Genomic DNA, 24019 nt, shown 5'->3' with positions numbered 1-24019 from the left:
CATTTGAGGTAACATTATCTTATTTCTTTTGTTTAGTTATGCGATGAGCAGTCGAATGGATGGCAGCAATAAACAAATATTATAGCATTTTGCAGAGATACTTATGGTGCGGTGCTTTGCGGTGTAGCGGAACTTGTGCTGTTTATTCATACATAATATGAGAAAGTTTCTTCGGAAACTTTTCCTTCCCACAACACTTTGGACTGCTAACCAGCTTCGATGCTGCTGACATATCTGTGCGTCGTCGTGCCAAGAATTCCCCCTAGCTTGATGTCACTTTCGATTGCTGAGAATGAAGATGAAATGTCAGTAGGAACATTGATAACTGGACTGGTAATCTTTGGTCGAGGTAAACTGCGTGCAGTGCCACTGTAACGCATCATTGGCAAGTGCCTCATGGCGTTCCCTCTGGACGATATAAAAAACAATTCAAGATGGGGGTGGGGTGGGACTACGTATAGACGTGCACTAGTACTTCTCTCATGAATTAAAAAAAAGCGGGGTCTATACCAAGTGACTTGGGTCTGGAATCACTGATTGGACAATCATCTTTAAATAGGTTGATAGCGTAATTAGATCACGTCCACCTCTGCCCGACATCTGCTTATTTCAAGTACTTATGATGCATTAATGTTCTTGTTCTGTCTACAATTGCATGTACCACACCGATAGGAGAATACCCTTTTTTTCCGATTAAGCGAAGTCTGCTAATTTATTGAACACTCACACACAAAAAATACACTCACACACTGCGTACATTGTAGGATCCTACATACTCTGCCTAGATCGCTCAACTGAGATCTGCGCTTGCACACGTTTTCAAACTCAAGGCAATTCTTTCTAGACAAGACTCGTCAGGCTACACAGTGACAGTATTGCTACGCTAAATTTACTGTCATGTATGACCTAGAGGTAGAAGATTGTTTATCTGTTGTTGTTTCTTCAGTTCCAATTAGTACATATAGTATTATATTATGTTATAATCATACTCCGAGGTCGTCATCCTAGTCAAGCACATCAACTGCTTATTGATGACGGTCTCCACTTGGTACCCTAAAATATGTATGTGTCCTTTCTTTCATGTACCTAAATGCATCTAAACGTCTTCAAGAAAGCTATGAGTATTTTAAAATGTAAATTACCAATTATTTTGTCACATCATCGTCAAATTGTTGTAGATTTCTTGCACTTAAAACAAATTTACAAGTGGACAAATTAAACAAACTTAAACTGAAAAACTGAAACTTAGTTGTTTTCGACGATAAATGATTTTGGCTTATTCATTTTGTAGAATGCCAAATAAAGAGAGCTGACAAAGACTAAGGTCATGTGTAAATCTTGATGAATAAGGGTCCATTGTAAACAAAAGTCAATAAAAAAGAACAAAACAAAATAAAAACCATGCCATCAACATTGTGGGCATTCAGGACCGCATTGGGTAAACCCTCGACTTCCTCGCCGTTTTTCCTGCCTTGATTAGTTTGAGTGAAAACAAAATCATAATTACAAGGCAATTCATATCAAACTTGAACTGCAGCAACAACAAAATAGAGCTATAATAAGAAAAGCACAAGGTTTCCATCCTCACCCTCAACCTCTCCCCTCCCCCTCCCCCCTTTCTTGACCTCCGGGCCTCCAACAAATTGAAACCACCCTTTGCTCTTTCCGCGAAGCACGACGCGAGTTCGAACATAACAACGCAACTGATGACATCATTTTTGGAAAACTCAAAACGACAGGCAACAGTCAAAAAAAAAAATATGTATGTACAAGTCTACAACACAAACAACACACAAGGCCTCCACCCTTTCATCTCCCCCCCCCCCCCCCCCTCTCCCCGACATACGCACACAAATACACACGCGTTCTTTGACCTCGGGCTTTCCTTGACAAAACATTGAAACCACCCCTTGCTCTTTCCGGCACAAGTTCAAAGTTCGCACATATGTCGCTAGCAGCCTCCGTCCCAGTTAACGACATCTCTGACGCAGTTACTTCTGGGCTTCGGTCTCAAGCACTGCCAAGTTCATCTCACTTCCCCCAAGATCTATGTTATGTCATCGCGCACACTTCAAACAATTACACCTGCTCTTATTTTATAGCGAGTTTAGGAGACGGATTTGTAAGGTGTGACCACAACACTTCGACCAAGGTAAGTTATAGTATCTTTGCAAGTATTTCATAAATAGTATGCTTTATCTTTAGTTCCGGGGTTTTTACGGAGAATCCCGTACCTTCGACGTTTGATAAGGGACGTTGCAGAATCACATTTACCTCCTGATAGTCAACACATAATTGAAAGAGGATACAAATGGGAATATATACTGTGTCTATGTGTGTGTTTTGTATTTTGTCTTTCGCCGAAAGTATAGATAGCCAATTAAGTGCTGCACGACAAATCTTTAAAAGTCAATTATGTTTCAAGTTTGATGAAAAATCTGGTAACGTTATTTTCGAGGGACAAACATGCAATATGAAATGATATGGTGATTATATATATATAAAGCAAAGAAACTGATATGTAATAAAAAAAAGTTTAAACAAATGACAGCGACTTGTCTCTCGCATAAACATTGCAAAGCTGTTGAACGTCTGCACACTAAAATAAAACCTTTCACCCCCTTTGGAGCTCTGTGTGCTTTCATGTGGTCAGTTTCTAAAATAAATATCAAAATTTAAATCATTTTTAGATGTGAAATATTCCGGTGTGTGGAAATTTGAATGAGTTTTTTTCCACAGAAATATCCCGAAAATGAGAAAGTTATTCCTGTTTGTACTTTGTGCAAGTTGATAATGTTTTCATGCGGAGGTTGTCAACAAGTGGGTTGCACTGAATTGGCAAGACTCCAGAATCTATCTTCTTTGGTTCATGCTGTTCTGTTTGGAACTCCGGTAAGATTTGTCCTTGTCCCTCCTGAAAGCTAACGATTTCAACAGAAGATATTTATGTTAGTCATGATGCTCATGAGGAGTGAGCAGGTACACAAATTTAGAGTTTTGTAACAGATTTTGGCCCTGACCGCAATATCAGATTTTCCCCCACATGAGGTTCCTCTTTGTGCACGATAATCTCCACTGCTTGCTCACTACATCCTGTCAGTTAGTCAAGAATTAACTTAACAGTTATTTTTTAATGCCCCCTTTGAAATGCTGGCCATATTTTTGTGCAAATACACACAAAAATCAGGTTTTGGTATCTGTAAAAGGCACAAACACTAAACCCAGCTGTAATTTGCTGACGAACGAATTAATATCAATTGAAAATCTTTAATCCCACTTATTATTTGCTGTGAAACCAGCTCGAGTAGCTCTCTTGGGGATGATACGATAAAGGTGTGCCAGCAATGAGCTCTGCAAGACTCCAAATGTGGACGAATAAAGATTTTCATCTACTGTTGTCTCTAGATGAAGCGGAGCTAAATACTAGCAATCAATGGACAATTGAAGACATGCTCATCTCAACCATAATGTGATTGTGGTGAAGCGGTTTACTCGTCCTAATCCATGAACACTCGAATCAGTCGATTAGCTAATAGTGATTGTTAAAATCACATGTTTGGCATTCTGCATAATTTAATACGTTTCATTCCCCTTACGACAAGTTTCATAATAAATGAATACGAGACGAGTTTCTATAAGGTCACGTACACCAGCAGATCACACAATGAAATTTATCTTGATACAAAACAGCGTAAATTCATATCTTGGAAGCCACTGGGGTCATTTTAAAAGACATTTGTTGTAACAGTCCCCTCCATTTCCAGCAATATCGTTTATGCATTTACCACAGTGACGTAACAGTTATTTGTATCTCTGTTGATAATTTACCTATATTTTTCTTACATTGTTATTCTGTTCATCGTACTGTGGTACTGATTTCATGACGTCTGTGTATATGAGCGTTTCTCTGTATTTCTTATTTGTTTGTTGGAAGTGAAATAAATCAACTTGAACTTGAACAACTTGAACTTGAACTTGAACAGAATTATCAGTCATATTTTTGTGTTCGTATAGTTGTCAAACTTTCCTAAGGATGTTAATATCAACCTTTTCAATACGCGTGAAAAGATCTTGTGAGATATACATTATTGGGACACCATACACTGCCATTGATTGATTTTTTTAAATAGCAATTTGACTGATTTGACAAAATAATTTCATCTAAATGTATATCAACATACAAATCATTGTTTGTCACCCTTGATTTAATATCCTCCCAAACCACTTGATACTACAATAAATTATTCATCAATAAGGAGGCAATATAAAATAATTGCAGTTTTGATAACCATTTTGAATATCTTAAAGCCATAAATGATGCAAGAATTGCATCATCCACTTCGGATTCAGCAACCTCGAAATAGGGTAAAATCCAGTCCAGAGAAGCAGATGGTGGACGGTATAACAAGGTCCGAGACTACAAAGCAAGAACAGCACAAAACAACGGTAGCGCTCGAAGCGCACCTAATTAGACATATGTATCATATTTGTTACCTGCTGAAATGATTTTGGTTTGGTGCTATATACAGAATTACGGAACTTTGGCTGTTAATTCCTATCTTATGAGGAAATTCATTTAGAACCTTTTCCTTCCCACAACATGATTCCAATATCGCTTTCCGTTGGGATGCCCCGTCATGCCAACAGCAATATCGCTGATAGAAACATTGATTGCTCATGGCCGTCTTTGGCAAAGGTATACCAATGTACATACTACGAATGTCACTGATGTGCATTTTTAGTGCTCCAGCTATGGTGGTCCCACCGGTAGATGTAGGCCTATTATATGAACACAATTCATAGAGACGCATGAAGCGGGGGGAGGGGTTTTCAACTATATACACGCACAGTGAACGGTTCACCTCACAATGGGTAATTAGCAGTATACACGTTCTAACACAGATCAAACACTCTTATAATTTTGGACATCCATTAAACGTACTGTTTTTGTATTTTTTTTTTCAAATTCTGTGACCTGTTACTTTTGCCTATAAGGCGGAAATAAAGGAAGCTACGATTTCATGCAAAACCATGTTGGCATGATAAAAATTGTCATCTTGTTGTGCTGATATTGCAGATAGCAATTTATAATTTATAGTTTAAGTTTTATGTTCTTATAGGAAAGAGAAACGGGCATTTAAAGTAGCAAAACTACTGCCTATTTAAGAATCTAATTTTGTTAAAGGAATAAGTCTCAATTTAATTGATACGGAATGATGGAAGAACAGTAACCTGTAACATATTCATCACCATGTATACTATCAATATTTCGTTTGTACAAAGGAATATTATAAAAATTATGTTATGGGCTAGTCTGATTATGTCCTATTTATTAAAGCTAACTTAAATATACGGTGTGGATTTAAACTTTAAGGAGGAATGCGTTGGAATATTCTCTAGGACAATCTAGGTCGAATTGGGAGGGGTTCTGGGCATTGCCTGACTGACTCGTGTGTTTCCTCATTAACTTCAAATAACTGATTCCAATTTTTGAGATTGAATAGATGTTTGCTGGCTAAGAAAGTTAGGGGTTCGTATAATAAGCAAACAAACCATGTGACTGACCGCTGAAGGTCCCTTTGGAAGGACTTGGCAATTTTCTTTTTTTTTCCCTTTTCTCGCAAAATGTATTTTTCTTGCTTGTGTTATTTGTATACCATAATTAGAAATGATTTATGTTTGTGTGCCAATCATGGGCGTAAATCCCGGGGGGATGGGGGATATATCCCCCCCCCCCCCCTGAAATGGAGGAGGGGGGGATGGCCTGTACAATCATCCCCCCTGAAATTTGAGGGAAAAAATGGAGGAAGCAGAAATGTGATCGTATCAATTTTGGCATATTGCATGACGTTCGTACGCCCGCCTCCAGACAGGTAACAGAGCTGAACAGTCTTGTAGGATAATGTATACATAATTTTCTCAAGCGCTCGCTCGCTTCGCTCGCTCGCAAAGACAGTAATATTGAAATAAGGTATGGCCCAGACGTTGACAACGTCAAATAGTATAGGCCTACATGTAAACATGTAAATCCAAAATTTCACCAAAAGTGTGCACCAAAATCGCTTAATTTCAGGTCTGAAAATGCAAAATCTTCCTCGTCTGAGAGGGGGATATCACCCCCTCCCACACCCTCCCCCCACTCGGTATTCCAACTCCAAGTCCCTCCCCCACCCACCATCATTAAAACAGAACGATGCCCCTGGGATGATTGCTTTATTGACTTAAATTAAGAAAATAGAAAAATACAATACCTACAGGAAGATAATACCGGTACGTTATTACATACAAAGAAATGGAGATCCATATTACCATTTTATTGAATATATTCGGGCATTATTCAGGACTATGCTACGTTTTTAAAGGGGGGGGGGGGGTCAAAATCACCTGTCAGTCAAGAAGAAAGAAAATCAAAAGATAAGAGAAACAACAACAAAAATTCTTCGTTCTTTCAAGGTCTGATTTTCCGCCAAAAGTCGGCTGACAAGCAAAAGAAAAAAAAAACAAAAAAACCCCAAACAAACAAAAACAAAAACAAAAAGTCTTCATATTTTTGCAGCCACTTCCCTCATACTTTATATTTCATGCAAAAGAGTGGTACATTCGATCTCTGTTAAGTGTGTGTGTGTGGGGGGGGGGGGGGGGGGGCGCCAAGCTTCCCCCCCCCCCATCCGCTGGTAAAAAAAAGAATAAAAAACTTACCAAAATGGTAATTCAAGGGTTAGTAAACTGCTCTTGAAATCGACATGAAAGGGGGATCAAGAAATAAGATATTTTTCTAAGATTTCTTTTCAAGTTTCAAGTTTCAAGTTTAAGTTTATTTCATATTTCCATTTCTCAGTGATGGGATCACAAAATGATTGACAATAAAACAAATAAAGTACAAAACATATACAACCATATCTTATGTTTGAAGAAAAAAAAAGACAAACTAACATTACACACAAATATAAATGGTAATTTTCATCTGAGGATATCACAAATAAATGTCAGAAATATGATGGGGCCTACATAAAAGCAATGACGCTTGTAAAAACTGTAGGTTCCCGAATTTATAGGCGTGAAATTATACGGAGAACGGACATGTTTATCTCGACCAACTTAAATTGTACCAGTGCAAAATCAGTATTAAAAACGAACTATCGAACCACATGAATACTTTAGTATCGCTTAAACGAGACTGTACATATTTCGCCGTGTTTACACACACACACACACACAAATTGCTATAACGGTATCGTGAAGTAACTTGGAGCTGCAGACAAAGACAAAAGACTGGGGGTATTAAAAAAAGAATGTTGCTAAGAGCCGGGTAGTGTATATCCACTAAGTAATAGCCGTTTTAGTTTGCGTTTGAAGGTGAATAAGGATAAGGAAGGAGTAATATCTTGAGGGAGGTCATTCCAGTATCTGGGTCCAGTAAACATAATTGTTTTCTTTGCAAAAATAGTGCGAGTACGGGGAAGGTGATAGGCGTCACTCTGACGAGTGGGGTAGCAATGAATAGAGCGATTTCTTTTGAACATGTGAATAAAAACAGATGGTAATTCCTTAGTTGTTAGTTTATACATGAAAATTCCAAGATTATAATAAAATAGGTCTGGAATTTTCAGAATTCTGTTTTGATGAAAAAAACAGTTGGTATGAGCAAAATATCCGGCGTGGTTTATAATTCTTATTGCTCGCTTTTGAATGCGAAGAAGGGAATCTAATAGTAAATTGATTGCGTTTCCCCACGCCAAAATTCCATAATTAAAGTGTGGAGATATTAAAGAAGAATATATACTCTGCAAAATATAAACAGGGAACAAATGTTTAAGCTTGTTTAAAATTCCAATATTTCTGGACAAAATTTTACTTACAAAATTAATATGAGTTTTCCAGGATAATTCTCGGTCAATCCAAAGCCCTAAAAACTTTGCGTTATTGACCTGCGTTAAACATATATCATTTATTTTGATCTCATGTGGGACAACATTCAAAGAATTACTGAATACCATATAATAAGTTTTTTCTATGTTCAGGGATAATTTGTTGGCATAAATCCAGGATTGCACAGACCTAAGCTCAATATTCATCATATCAATTAATGTATTAGGGTCTCGATGAGAACAAAACAAACTTGTGTCATCAGCAAAACAAATAAATGATAAAATTGGCGATGATTTTTGAAGGTCATTTATGTATAAAATAAATAAAAGTGGGCCCAAGAGGGAGCCCTGTGGGACTCCACATGAGATAAGTTTTAACTGCGAATCATAGCCGTTAATGTTAACAAATTGCTTTCTATCAGTTAAGTAACTCTTAAACCATTCGAGAGGTGGCCCGCGAATTCCATAATGATACAGTTTAGAAAATAAAATTTCGTGATCTATCGTATCAAAAGCTTTAGAGAAATCAAGAAAAACTCCAATTGTATGCTCAAAATTATCTATAGCATGAGCTACCTTGTCTATAAAAGTGAGTAAAGCATGGGTTGTATTATAATGTTTTCTGAAACCAAACTGAGAATCTGATAAAATATTATGATTTGTGAGAAATTTCAATAATCGCGTGTAAACTAACCTTTCAAGGATTTTAGAGATCGAAGTCAATAGAGATATTGGTCGGTAATTATTCACCAAATCTTTCTGTCCCTTCTTAAAGATAGGGACAACTTTTGCAACTTTCATTTTATTGGGGACTTTACCATTAACTAGAGATTGATTAAAAATGTATGTTAAAGGAGAAATGATTTGATTCAGAACATTTTTTAAAAGAAAATTTGTAATTCCATCATATCCTGAACTTTTTTTATCGTTTAGATTCTTGACGATATCAACAATTTCTTCTTTAACAATAGGTTCAAAAAATATTGATTGAGGATTCCTATTACCTAAGTATCTATGATATTCAGTTGGGGATTTCGGGATTTTACTGGCAAGATGTGGACCAAGACTTGCGAAATAATTATTAAAAGATTCCGCCATGATAACCGGATCGTTAATCTGCCGGCCGTCCGCCGAAATATATTTGGGAAGATCAGTATTGGTTTTGTATTTGAGTGTCTCGTTAATCACCTTCCACGTACTCTTCACATCATGTTTATATTTAACAAACTGTCGCGAAAAATAATTCCGCTTAGCAACACGTATTAAGGATGTCAATATATTCCGATATCGAGTATATCTTGATTTATTTCGAGGGCATGGATCTTTGCGATATTTATGAAAAAGACTATTCTTGCGGTTAATGGACCTGAGTAGAGATTTTGTTACCCATGGTTGTCGAGGTACTTTTTTGTAATTTGAATGGTGAGGCCTTTGAAGAGGAACACTAGATTCATAGTTAGTGGTCAAAATATTCATAAAATGTTCAAATGCTAAATCAGTATCGCTTTGAGAGTATACAGTGGACCAATCTTCTGAACTTAATTTCTCCCTAAGTTTATTAAGGTTAGATTCAGACATTACACGAATGCCCGGATTGTGGGTATGAGAAACATTAGCAGTCATAAAATTTGACACAAGGGCATAGATTGGAAAATGATCAGTGACGTCAGAAACTATTATGCCAGATGTGATGTCAGAAAATAAATCATTTACAAAAATGTTATCAATAAGAGTAGATACATCATCGGTTATTCGAGTCGGTTTTCTTGTAAGGGGAATAAATGATTTCGACAACATAAGGTTCAGAAAATCTGCGCACATAAGATTATCGTTGTAATTAAGAAGATTGAGGTTAAAGTCACCCATGACAAAACATGTCTTACTATCAAAATAACTGCTTGAAATAAGGTCGCAAAATAACTCTAAAAATTCAGCAGGGTTTGAGCTGGGTGGTCGATAAATCTCCCCAATTATAATATTACCTTTATTTAAGGTTTTGACCTCAATAAATACACTCTCAAAAACTTCTGACATCACGCTATATTTTTCCAAAAAAAAAAACACAATCTAATTTCTGTGACACATAAAATCCGACTCCTCCTCCTTTCTTCCATGTTCTATTATTTGTTATGAGTCTAAAGCCGTCTATTGTAAGCAGCGAAGAGGGTGATGTCTCCTTTAACCAAGTTTCACTGAGCCCGATAATATTATATTCGGTTTTCAACGTGCTCACAAGAGAAAGAAATTGATCAAAGTTTTTATTTAAGCTTCTGATATTAAAATGTGAAATAAAAAGTTGAGTTACGTCATTATGAGTGAGTGAAAGAAGTTCATCCTCTGTGTGATAGTGAGTGAATACATTTTGGACTGCGGCATCGTTACAGTCGAAATCTAGTCTCAATTCAGAAGTCTGCATATTTAAGAAAGTGACGATGTCGGAATCTTCGCCCTCTTCGCTGTTTACTGAGATTACTGGTGTCATATCAGCAGGTGACTGAGGATAAAGCATGCTAACAGCAGCGGCGTTCGAGTTAACAGTGGTATTTGGATTCATCATTGTGCATGATACAGAATAGGTGAATATAAAGATAGGCTGTTAACAGAAAATAGGTGCTCAAAAATACATCTGCTGTTGGATTTTAAAGGAAAATAGGTGAAAGAACATTTACCCTGATAATAGACGGTTAAGGAATGTTCAGTTTCCGTACGCAAAACAAGGCATGTCAGAAATTCAACGGTATCTGCGTGAGCATAATGCGTAGGGAATGTGGTTGTTACTAGTCTACAGGAGGGCACAATTGCACTGAACAGTTCAGAGGGGTAATTGCAAAGGCAAACAGACAATAAATTATTGGGGGTGGTCGAAAACACCGTAGAAACACATTTGTGTAAACACAAGGATAACAGTTTGCTCAGGGTAGGTGGCAACTTACATAGAGGAGTCAGATACACCAGGGTGACACATTTTTGCATAAACATTAATAACAAATTTCTGAGAGGAGTCGGAAGCACCGTGGTAATACATCTTTGCATATACAATAACAAATAGCTGAGAACAAGTAGTAAGTTGGTTTGAGCGGTCAAAGACACCGGAATAACACGTTTTTGCATACACAAGGATGGCAGATTACTGAAAGCTGACAAGTTGGTAGCTGTGGAGAGCACCGGCATAACACTTTTAACCATAATTAAAGAGGTATATATATAGCGTGAAACATTGTTCAAAAAGTCCGGAGCCGACAAAATATTGCGATTCAGCGTGATTCCTGGTTGGCATTCTGAATATAAGCAGGATGTGCGCAGTGTACTCAGAACATCCGAACGACAAAAAGAGTCGCTGCAATGTTGCGCAATGTGATGTAGAATGTACACCTTTGTACCTTACGCTTCGTTATATCAAAGCTAGATCATTAATGATTTTGCAGTGTTGCTTTACATACTATAGCCTATATCAAAATGCCTTGCATTGCCAATAATAAGACTTGACCTAGGCTATTTCCTAACTTTTTCATGTATATAAAACACACACACACACACACAAACACAAACAATGATATCAGAGGATGTTCTAAAGTGCAGATTTTGGATATCCTTCCCCCATTTGGTCACTTCGACGCCCCCTCGATGGTCATACCTCCCCAAATCATGAACATAAACCGACACCCTTGTCTACCAGTGGCGGATCCGCCCCCCCTTTTAATATCCAAAGCGAAAAAATATAGCTACAAAAGGCAGTTTTGGGACTGCAAAATGTCAAAATTTTCAAGCTCGCTCGCTCCGCTCGATCGCATTTAATCGCTATGCCAATCTCCTGATATTGCTGCCAGTAATTGCCAGCAGTTGCGCCCGGTGCGTCCTCCTTATTCCAAAGTATAGCTAAAAACGGCAGTTTTGAGACTGGAAAATGTCAATATTTTCAAGCTCGCTCGCTCCGCTCGCTCGCATTTAATCGTTATGCTATTCTCCTGATGCCACTGCCAGTTGCGCCCGTTGCACCCCCCCCCTTAATTTCCAAAGACAAAAAAGTATAGCTACAAACGGCAGTTTGGGGACTGTAAAATGTCAAAATTTTCAAGCTCACTCGCATTTAATGGCTATGCCATTCTCCTGATGTTGGTACCAGTAATTGCCAGCAGTTGCGCCCGGTGCGCCCCCCCCCCTTAATTTCCAAAGTGAAAAAATACAGCTACACAAACGGCAGTTTTTGGACTGTAAAATGTCAACATTTTCAAGCTCACTAGCTGCGCTCGCTCGCATATACTCGTTATGCAATTCTCCTAATGTTGCTGCCAGTAATTGCCAGCAGTTGCACCCGGTGCGCCCCCCTTAATTTTCAAAGCGAAAAAATATAGCTACAACCGGCAGTTTTTGGACTGTAAAATGTCAAAATTTTCAAGCTCGCTCGCTTCGCTCGCTCATAATTCTTATGTCATTCTCCTGATGTCGCTGCCAGTAATTGCCAGCAGTTGCGTCCGGTGCGCCCCCCCCCCCTAATTTCCAAAGCGAAAAAATATAGCTACACAAACGGCAGTTTGGGGACAGTAAAATGTCAACATTTTCATGCTCGCTCGCTTCGCCCGCTCGCATTAATCGTGATGCCATTCTCCTGATGTTGCTGCCAGTAATTGCCAGCAGTTGCTCCCGGTGCGCCCCCCTTAATTTCCAAAGCGAAAAAATATATCTACAAAAGGCAGTTTTTGGACTGTAAAATGTCAAAATTTTCAAGCTCGCTCTCATTTAATCGTCATGCCATTCTCCTGATGTTGCTGCCAGTAATTGTCAGCAGCAGTTGCGCCCGCTGCGTGCTCTCCCCCCCCCCTCATTTCCAAAGCGAAAAAATATAGCTACAAACGGCAGTTTTGGAATTGTAAAATGTCAAAATTTTCAAGCTCGCTCGCTTCTCTCGCTCGCATTTAATCGTTATGCCATTCTACTAGGATGTTGCTGCCAGTAATTGCCAGCAGTTGCGCCCGGTGCGCCCCCTTAATTTCCAAAGCGAAAAAATATAGCTACATACGGCAGTTTGGGGACTGTAAAATGTCAAAATTTTCAAGCTCGCTCGCTTCGCTCGCTCGCATACACTGGCATATAATCGTTTTGTCATTCTCCTGATGTCGCTGCCAGTAATTGCCAGCAGTTGCATCCGGTGCGCCCCCCTTAATTTCCAAAGCGAAAAAATATAGCTACAAAAGGCAGTTTTGGGACTGTAAAATCTCAAAATTTTGAAGCTCGCTCGCATTTAATCGTTATGCCATTCTCCTGATGTTGCTGCCAGTAATTGTCAGCAGCAGTTGCGCCCTGTGCGTCCCCGACCCCCCCCCCCTTCATTTCCAAAGCGAAAAAATATAGCTACAAACGGCAGTTTTGGAATTGTAAAATGTCAAAATTTTCAAGCTCGCTCGTTTCGCTCGCTCGCATTTAATCGTTATGCCATTCTACTAGGATGTTGCTGCCAGTAATTGCCAGCAGTTGCGCCCGGTGCGCCCCCTTAATTTCCAAAGCGTAAAAATATAGCTACAACCGGCAGTTTGGGGACTGTAAAATGTCAAAATTTTCAAGCTCGCTCGCTTCGCTCGCTCGCATATAATCGTTATGTCATTCTCCTGATGTCGCTGCCAGTAATTGCCAGCAGTTGCGTCCGGTGCGCCCCCTTCATTTCCAAAGAGAAAATATAGCTCCAAACGGCAGTTTGGGGACTGTAAAATGTCAAAATTTTCAAGCTCGCTCGCTCCGCTCGCTCGCATTTAATTGTTATGCAATTCTCCTGATGTTACTGCCAGTAATTTGTCGTTTCACACCGTCATTCCATAATCCATAAGGAAAAAATGACTGCGCAGTGGAATGTATCACATTCCGTTATGTATTGCAGTCCCCATTACAGTTTCCAGACAGCACACGCATATACGCGCACACACACATACACACGCACGCACGCACAAGCATGCATACACACCCTCAAAATTACTTTTCAACGAGGTGCCCCCCCCCCCCATGTCTTGACCAACCCGCCACGGTACGCCACTGGCTGCATCCGTCCGGTTATGGGCTTGTTATGGTGATGGTGACTATCGCCGATCATCCCCCCCCCCCCCCCCCCCCCACTCCTCAGCACGGATTTACGCCGTTGGTGCCAATAGTTGAAATCAATAAAACATATAAAGAAAAATTATTATATCGCAGCAAGGGGACTCGAATTAGGCATTCAGTGATTGGAAGTTCGTGGACAGCCCTTGAAATTACACGAACGGAGTGGTGGTAACAAATCTATGGATCCTGAAAGTTTCATGACGTGTTTTCACCTGAAAATGGTAGGGTTACAATATCATAACTCTCACATTATCGTCTCCCCAAAATAGAAGTCAATCTTGTTGAGAGACGATCTGATCTTTTCAATCCTCTCTCCTAATCTCCAGTTCTACCCCCTTCATCATCATCATCATCAACAACAACAACAACGACAACAACAACAACAACAACAACAAATTCTTCTTATTTTATTTTCTTTTCTTTTCTTGCATGGACATGTGACGTCTTTAACCTTATCGAATTCACCACTGGTGGTTTCCACTGACTTGTGAAACTTGTCACAACAGAACCTTGGATATATATATATATATATTTGCGTAATATCATTTCAACATTTCAAAGATTTCTAATAATGTATCTCTTTGATCTCTCTCTCTCTCTCTCTTTCTCTTACCTATCTATAGGTGTAATCATGGTAAGAAGTACGTTCCTCGGAATCATAGCTCTTGTTATACTGAGATGCTCCTTTGGTAAGTATCAAACTGCATGAGAATCATGATTTTCTTTTTTAAGGCCTTAAACATAAAACAAAACATTGGGTAAATTATAAGTTCGATGCCAGCGCTAGCGTCAGCGCTATTTGACACTATCCCAAGCCATGATCCAGAACTTCAGATTATTCGATGTGAGCAGGAAGACCTAACACTTCTGATGCCGTTCCGGTTGCTATACTGATAGGCCCGGTGTTGAATGTCGTCTGCTGAACCTAGCTCCAAAATTCTCGTTGGCGATTTTCGAGCTTTATTCGAATCGACTAAGACCACACCCCCATGTAAGTTCAGGTTTGGAGTGATGTTTAACTAGCGTTTGGTATTCATGTCAATTGAAGTTGTTGAGTATGCGCGTTGTATTAAGTTATTTCATTCTTCGGAGTAACGAGCCTTCGATAAAACACTATACTCATTTCATTTTCTGATTAACGCCACAATTAGCTGTCGAATAAGGGCGTTTCTGATTAACGGATATTCTTTTGTAAGTCTTTGAGTGGATTGTATGAGCTGTCCACATTGTACAAATTTTTCTTGTTAGTGAATTCTTGCTTTTTTCCTTTCCTCAGAGCATGAATAATGTAACATGTAATAAGGTGGATTTGTAACTGTATATATATACCTTTTGATTTATAAATGCCTTTGATTTATAATTACCATGATTTCCATGGTACAGTCAACTCATATCTACTCAAGATCATTTGTGATTTATGTTTTGAGAAAAAAGGAAATGAAATGAATTGAAATGATACCTATAGGGAATTTGTGTGTTTCGGAATATAAACACACCTTTGGAATATAACCTTATTTCATTTCGGATAAACTAACATTTGGATTAACGAACACCACTCATGCTCCCATTTTTTTTTCTGAGGCACTGTTTTCTTTTTGTTTTCTTGTCAATACCTATATACGCCTACACCGCGTCAGTCGTCATGTCTTGATCTACTAGTCATTAATATCGGCAAACATATGAACTGGCAGATTTAGTCAGCCCTGTATAGAGTTTTTTTTCCCCTCTTGCATCATATCAATTGGCTGAACAAGGAACGTTCACAGAGTTTCATTACACAGTGATATCACTGGATATTAGTCATTTTGACGTGTCAATTACAATGAGTTGTTCCTAATCACTAATCCTGACGAAACAAGAACAATATTTGTTTTGTTGCAAGGCAGCGAGAGATTTGCATTTTTTTATTTAAGAATGTGGCAGATATTACCGTCGAAAACATCTAAAACTGTAAAACTTCAGAAGTTTCCCTTTTTTGTCCGATTTGACGCACAATATTTTTATTCATTTCATATTCTATCTGTGAAAGTCAACTTGACGTGGCATGGAGTTTCAGTATGATACATGCACAGCAGTCTGCCCTTAACATTCCCTGCAGACTTCCTAGTTCTAATTATAATAACATCCTCCGGTATGCTGTGAAGTGACTTTTCACCCCCTGTCTTTCAGGGTTGTTGTACGAGAAACTTGGCGTCGAAGACAGACGAATCTCTGACCTTCAGATCACGGCGAGTAGCTGTTATTCACCAAACCATTGCACGGCCCGAGCTCGACTCAATCTCATGGCAGGTGAGTTCCCATGGAGACTGATGCTACTCATTATCTACGTCACTAAGATGATATCAGGCGTGTCCACGTTAGAAAAATAAAGAGAGGTCTTTTAAAATCTTGAGTTAAAACTCTTTGTCAATTTGTATATATCATTATGATGATAATAACATACTCAATCATTGCTTAATGAGGGCCTATTTCTCCAAAATGGATTATGAAAGGAACTCTCATTATCTTCTTTACTCCCTCGATGTTATCATTCATATTATCGTTCCACTTAATCATATCATTTTATGCCTTGAAATGGTGATAGAAGAAGAAACAAAATAGTGCATTTTTTTTCTTTTTTATGGTGGTGATGATCGCTTCTCTTCAATGACGTGTTCACCATTTTGGCGTTTTTATTTTCTTCGTCTTCGTAGCCAATGGGAAAAAGGGAGCTTGGTGCGCCCTCACCAACACCCAAGGTGAGTGGATACAGGTCGACTTGAGGTCAACGCACCAGGTCGCTGGGGTCATGACGCAGGGCAGGAGTGATAATCGCGATTGGGTGACGGCTTTCAGTGTCCACTACAGCCTTGATGGTTTGACCTGGACATCAGCAATGAACGCCGTTGAGGCTGGGTCCGAGGTAAATTAATGACGTCATGGTGTCACATACTATCTGAAAACAGATATGCTATCTTGGTGGGGTTTGTTTTATTTCTGTATTTTTTTCCAATGCACAAAGATTAGTGGAGTACACACAAAAAAAAAAAACTAGGGAAAAAAAGAAATTAAGATTTAGAACAGTAAAAAATTATCTGCTACCGATTGCCTGCATTTGAGCTTTAACATGGCAAATAACGCAACTTGAGGAAGACACTTTCATAACACTGGAAATCAAGTCATTAACTGCGTCATAATATTGGGCATTGATAATCATTTTCCTATAAAATGCTTAATTTTTTGCCAACGTTGACAAATCGAAATGAGGTGAGTGCTTGTGTCATACCAGAGTTGATCGCCTGAGCCCTGAATTCATTAATTTCCTACTCCATACACGGCTACATTAGAAGGTCATCGGTTTTGCTTTTCTGATCCATTATGTCATATATGTGTTTGTTTGTATCTTTATGTGTTTGTTTGTATCTTTGTCTGTTTTCAATTGTTTCTTTTTTTCTAACAGGTTTTTGAAGGCAATACGGATAGCTCCACGATCGAAACGAACGATTTCGCAGTGCCAATCACCGCAAGATTTATCCGCTTTCTGCCGACCCAGTGGCAGACCCATATTTGCATGAGGTTCGAAATCGTTGGGAAGGTGATCGCAGGTGCGTATCTAACCTCTGGGCAAAAGCTCATGTCGACTCTGTGATCTCTCCGTCTGTGTATATCCTTCGCAGTGCCAAAAGTTGTGACCACTATCATCTGTGTAAGGCGAAATTTCTTTTGTACACAACCAAAGAAAACAATACAATACAATACAATACAATACAAATTATATTCAGCGTACATTCCCATTCTCTCGGACTGTACGACTGCCTACACCCCATCTACGGCGAGTCAACGTCAGTCTGATGAAGCCTACAGACAGTAGGCGAAAGCTCAATAGGTAAATAGTTTTCTTCGGTTGTGTACAAAAGAAATTTCGCCTTAACTAGAGAATTACCAATCAGATGAACCTCTTCCAGGAACTATCATCTGTTGTTCACTTGTTATTACCCTTGGTAGCAGGGTCTGTCAAAATTAATCAGGAAAGAAAATGCAAAGGTTATCCTTACATGATGTCGTATTGTCTAGTGGATAAGGATCAGTATACCGTAACTGCTTATCTTAGACTGTTGTTTTGTTGAAAAGGCATATAGGATAACTATAAACTTGATTGCCTTTTTGACTTAAACTGCTAAAATATCGTTTTTCATGTTCACCTCTGAAAGCCTTAATACTATCACATTTGAATTTCATCAACACATATCAATCAAGTGAAGAAACGTATGTAAAATGCTATACAGTTGATAACATAATTATCATAATGCTTGAAAATGGTCATTTCAGTTGCGAGGAGAATATACATGGATGTACTTTCCTGTCCATAGGAAAGTAAGAATGCTGTAATAATATGTACATAAAATTAAATATGGAAAAATAAAGTCGACTGTACGTTGCTGTTTGAAGTTGTTGATGGAACAAATTTGTAGTCTAGCAGATTCCATAGTAAGTTAACTCAACGTTTAAAGAGGAGCATGTGTAATGGCCCGTACATATCTAAAACAATTGTACAAAATAAAAAACAAATTTTCTTTTCAGCACTTCAGGGCAATAGGAATCCATTTCTAACAAAGATGGTTCTATATCATGAGTGTTTGTAGCGGTGATAAAACTAATTAAACGGGGAAATTATTGTTTACATGTAAAATCATAATTCTTTGTGCATCTATGTTGATTTTTTGTGTAGTCATAAGTGTGGCAAGATGTTGACAATTTAAAATCATTCGTTGTTGATGTAATAATGTATGATGTTACAAAGGGGACATAGCTTTAAGGAGATTGTGAAGTGCTATTCAGACGTTTTATATGCTTTTGGAACAATCAGAAACTCCTGGAAGAGAAGTGGCGCTCGGGATGAAAAGTGGTGTCATAGCAGACGACGCCATCTCCGCCTCTAGCTCCCTCAGCGTCCATACACTGCCAGTCATGGGTCGGCTTGACTCGCTGCAGGGTTAGTCGTTTTACTTAAAGGGGCATTCCGGACGATTTTCATAAAACATTTCATGTAGTACATAAATCAACAGCTCCATGTATAGATCCATGGAATTTATTGTGGTCCTTGAGCAGAGAAACCAATAAATTGAATATCTTAAACAAATTACACTGAACAGTGATGATGACATCAGAGCCTCATATATTTCAGAAATGTAGCAGTGTAATTCCATTACAATACCGCTTGCTCAACAAGTTCACCTGTGAAAAATCCATGCGTACCTTCTTCTTTTGTTCTGCTTCCTTGAGCCCCAACTCATGCATTCTTATGGTGAGGCTGTCATGTCATCATCCTTGTTCATTGCATTTCATAATAAATTTTGAAAACATTCTCATTACTTATCCCAATCACTATAAATTCTGAAACTCTGTACTCAGTTTGACTAATTTACAGTTGTTCAAATGTAAAAGTCTGAAAATCATCCGGAGGTCCCCTTTAATATTTCTATAATACTGAACAATTGACATAATATAGTTATATATAACAGGTATATGAATAGATGTTGGGACACAATTATTCAAAAGATGATAGGATTTGATGACGATCAAACTTTATAATCTGAAAATTGCTGTTAAAGGGGATGGCTAGTAACTGATGAGTGGGAATCATTGGGAATGCTGGGGGATGATTGTTGCAATCATTGTGGGATTCATTTAAGAGTATGTATGTCTATTGTTGTGTATTATATTCATATTCAAGTAATGTAGGCTAACCTGGAAACATTAAACTGCACATTACTTGAATATGAGACCATTCTGAAGCAAATAATTTTCACACAACAATAGATGATAATATATATATATATATATATATATATATATATATATATAATGTACTCTTAAATGATATGATCCCACAAGAATTGGAACAATCATTCCCCAGCATTCCCATTGATTCCCACTGATCAGTTACTAGCCATCCCCTTTAAGTGTGTCTTCTAAATCTGAAAAAAAAAAGGAGAATAACTCTTGGCTCTGTGCTTGCTGTAAGTTTATAAACTGATAAAAAGCTATAGCTGGAGCGATCAGGGTCTGCAGATCGCCGCAAGGCTTCACAGTTAAACTCAGTCTATTTTATGGCCACAATATTTACCTCTCTAAAAAATGTAAGAATCTATACCCCTTTACTCATGTCTGTTCTTTCCGGCAGTACGTGATTTTCTAAGCGTTATACCTGCCAATTTTTTTCACAGTTTTCAGAGTTTATAATTATTTTTTATTATTATATTACTTCATCATGTTTTTTCTTATTATTTTTTTGTCACACATTATATGGTATTTAAAGCGCTTTATCGTTTCCGACAGTTCTTTCATAATTATCATGGTTGTATTATTATACTGTTTCATTAGATTATTTCTTTTTTTTTCTGCATTTTTCGGGTCACTGAATTCTATTGCCCGGCAGTCAAAAAGTGAAATTAAAGATAACGCTTACCATTGAGAGCAGTGATTTAAAAAAGAAAAAAAAATGTTCGAGTTATCATATTTGATGCATATTTCTATAATAGGTTAGTTGAATTATAAAACGTCCTACCATACATGAATTCCGCAATAAAGACTAAAAGTTAAGGAGATACCACTGCTTTTCTCAATAAACCAATACTGTATAGACTTTTTTTTATAGAAATAGTTTATTATTACTATTGTTCTCAGTTTGTATAATATTTGATATTGTTTGTACTGATTAGTACGTTTACATTGGTTGTTTCTATCCCTAAATCACAACTGAGAACTATTTTGAAGCACTTAAGCTGGATTTTTGTTTCAAGCTGGAATTTTTGTTTCATCTGCAAATGATAAACAATGCCTTTGATTGCAACTGATTGACAAATTGCCCTGCATCGACGTAAATAAGCACTGTATGGATCAGTGTTTTAGTAGTTGCCATGATAAAAATCATGGGCGTACATACTCGAGCGGGACTCGAACCCACGACCTCCTGATCGCCGGACAGGCATGATTTTTATCATGGCTACTACTAAAACACTGATCCATTCAGTACTTATTTACGTCGATGCAGGGCAATTTATCAATCAGTTACAATGAAATCATCTCGACGGAAGAATTTCATGAATTTGAATGCCTTTGATGATTCAAATTTCAAAATATTATTGTGAAGCTTTCAACATGATATATATTTTTCACACATTTCACACATCAAAAGATTTCCCAAACATTGAGTGACAGTATTTATGCGATTGTTGTTGTTGTTGGTGGTGGTGTTTTCATCAACTTTGAACATTATGGTAAATGGTTTTTGATTTGATTTGATTTATTTCTGCTTAATTCCGTTACATCAGATAGGATCATGTACATGTTATTTATGACAAACAGTATATCGACACATAGTACATACTAGCTTATGGAACTTAAACAGAAGGGTCTCCAAAATAAGCCGAGGCTTGACGGTATGGAGACTATGGTTACCTACTCTGAATAGAATAGGGAATAGAGAAAGAGAGAAATAGGGAAGGGTATAGGGGGAAAAGGGAAAGTTACAGAGTGTATGGGTACCACTCCAACTACTTTACAATGATAGTAATGATGATAAATACAATATGATAATGATATTAAAGTTGACACGTTCAGTTGCCTTTGCCGGAGTAATGACCGAATAATATTATGCACTATGAAAATAATAATGTGTGAATACAAAATATCTTATACATATTGTTATCTGACATTAAACAAAATATATCAAGTTTGTTTTATGTACGCAGTAATGGTAAGGCACATCGTACACATACATGCTCATATAATATACATGATGTACCTATCCTATACATACATATACATACTCATATTCATAATATGGATAGATAAATAAATCGATATGTGTATGCACACATCCATGCATTATGTATCACGTACATATTCATATACATTTGATTATAATACAATAAAGGAATCAGAATATTATCCTGGGGAATACTGCTTAAGGAGGTGAAGTTTTACAGCCTTCTTAAATGAATACATAGTGGTCATGTTTTTAATTTCGATGGGAAGGGAATTCCAAGTGTCAGGGCCGGAGTGTCTGATAGAATGATGCGCGAGTGCGGTTTTGGGGTTAAATAAATATAAATTTGTGGATTGTCTGGTTGGATAAGAGTGAATCTCTGAATTTGACCGAAATATTATGTTAAATATTGGAGGCAAGAGGTTTGACTTGAGACAAAACATAAATACAGCTTTTTGGAGAAAATTTATATTATTTATCTTAAGGGATTTAAGCTGGAAAAACAATGGGTCGGTGTGATCTCGAGAGCGTGCTCGACCGCACACTCGTATAGCTTTTTTTCTGTAGGAGAAGTATACGGTCTGTGTTACATTTTTTGTGGGTTGCCCAGATAATGTTGCAATACGATATATATGGTAAGATTAAGGCATTATACAGGGTAAACAATACACGAGTTGGTAAAAAATACTGAAGCTTAGTTAACAGGCCAACGTTTCGGGATATAGGCAAAATGATGTGTTTTACATGATCATCCCATTTTAGGTTTTCATTTATATACACACCAAGAAATTTATTAAATATTTTCCTTTCAAGAGATATACCATCAATATACAATTCATATTCTGGTAAATCAGCTTTTTTACATTTAAAATGAATGAAATTAGTTTTGCTTAAATTAAGTGCCAGTATATTACTTTTAAACCATGTAGATAATTTCGGTAATTCATTGTTCAAAGTAGCAACTAGGTGGTTTAGGTCAGCATGTGAGTAAAACACATTTGTATCATCGGCAAATAATATATACTGTAACATAGATGATGCATTTGAAATATCATTAATGTAAATTAAAATCAATAACGGCCCTAAGATCGAACCCTGGGGAACTCCACATGTTACAGGTAGTGTATTGGAGGATACTGAATCAAAGGAAATAAATTGTTTTCTACATAACAAATAGTTTTCAAACCATGTAAGTGCAGTACCCCGAACCCCGTAATGTCGTAGCTTATATAATAATATTTTGTGGTCAAGAGTATCGAATGCCTTGCTCAGATCCATAAATATACCAATTACATGTTTGCGATCTGCCAAGGCACTCGATACTCTATCAAATAACTGCATTAGCGCGTGATCAGTAGAATGATTGGTTCGGAAACCGAATTGATCAGGATTGAAGAAATCATTCTGACACAAAAATCCATACAACCTATTATACACAATTCTCTCGAGTATTTTGGAGAAACTAGAGAGAATAGAAATGGGACGGTAATTAGTTACACATGTGGGATCATCTTTTTTATAAATCGGTATTACTTTAGCAATTTTGAAGGAACTTGGAAAAATACCAGAAGAAAATGGTGATGTGGCAACTTCCTCAATCACGAAAAGAGGTATTGTTGTGTCTATAAAAATGACATATTTTGTACCTTATTGGGGCAAATTTAATGAATTCAACCAGTTCCATAGAAATAATTTCTCTCAAATTAGTCGCCAACTTAATGAGGACAAGACGATTATTTCCGAAGGAAATTTCCAAAGGACTTAATGGGTCATTTAAGAATGTGAATGCAGATAATTTCTGGGTAAAGTGAGGTCACTTTTGCTGTTTTCTGTCGTTTCGGCGTGGGTGTAGGTGACGGAAAAGGAGGCTCGTGGACGGCAAGGGCCAACGACGGCAATCAGTGGATCAAAGTCGACTTCAGACGGATGTACCACGTGACAGGTATTACCACCCAGGGGCGACCAGAGTCTGACCAATGGGTCACCGAATTCAAGATAGCCTACAGCCCAGATGGCATTACATGGTCATTCGTGAAGGACTGCTCCGACAGTGACAAGGTAATAACGTTTTGAAGTGTAAATTTGATCAGATCTTTTAAGAAAAAAAAGTGTTGATATCATATCCATCATTTCCATGAAAATAGATATCATTTTGTTTTTTTTCTGTCATCTGATAGTTCAAAGACTGTAACGTCCGTATAATGTTCAAAAGTAGGACGTATATAGCCACCTTTTGCTGAGTTTGAGCACTTTTTGAGAGGTTTGCAAGGTAACATCATCAAACATCAATTCTCTAATATTGATGACAAACTGC

General features: G+C 37.7%; 1 protein-coding gene across 1 annotated transcript in view; it reads left to right on the top strand.

The window, feature by feature from the left end:
* Nucleotides 1-2134: 2134 nt before the first annotated feature.
* Nucleotides 2135-24019, top strand: part of LOC139729771 (uncharacterized) — a 29281-nt gene continuing 7396 nt past the window's right edge. The window contains exons 1-7 of the mRNA XM_071640705.1: nucleotides 2135-2152; nucleotides 14579-14644; nucleotides 16125-16244; nucleotides 16649-16857; nucleotides 17395-17539; nucleotides 18802-18927; nucleotides 23558-23763. Coding sequence (XP_071496806.1) covers nucleotides 14587-14644; nucleotides 16125-16244; nucleotides 16649-16857; nucleotides 17395-17539; nucleotides 18802-18927; nucleotides 23558-23763 — 864 coding nt within the window. The 5' untranslated portion in view covers nucleotides 2135-2152; nucleotides 14579-14586. The remainder of the gene's footprint in view (nucleotides 2153-14578; nucleotides 14645-16124; nucleotides 16245-16648; nucleotides 16858-17394; nucleotides 17540-18801; nucleotides 18928-23557; nucleotides 23764-24019) is intronic.

Source organism: Diadema antillarum, unplaced genomic scaffold (genome assembly GCF_040938485.1).
Source record: "Diadema antillarum isolate AM-2024a unplaced genomic scaffold, OU_Dant_1.0 seq00000263_RagTag, whole genome shotgun sequence".
Lineage (NCBI taxonomy): Eukaryota > Metazoa > Echinodermata > Echinoidea > Diadematoida > Diadematidae > Diadema > Diadema antillarum.
The sequence above is the reverse complement of the archived record's forward strand: the minus strand, read 5'-3'. Positions and strand labels throughout refer to the sequence as shown.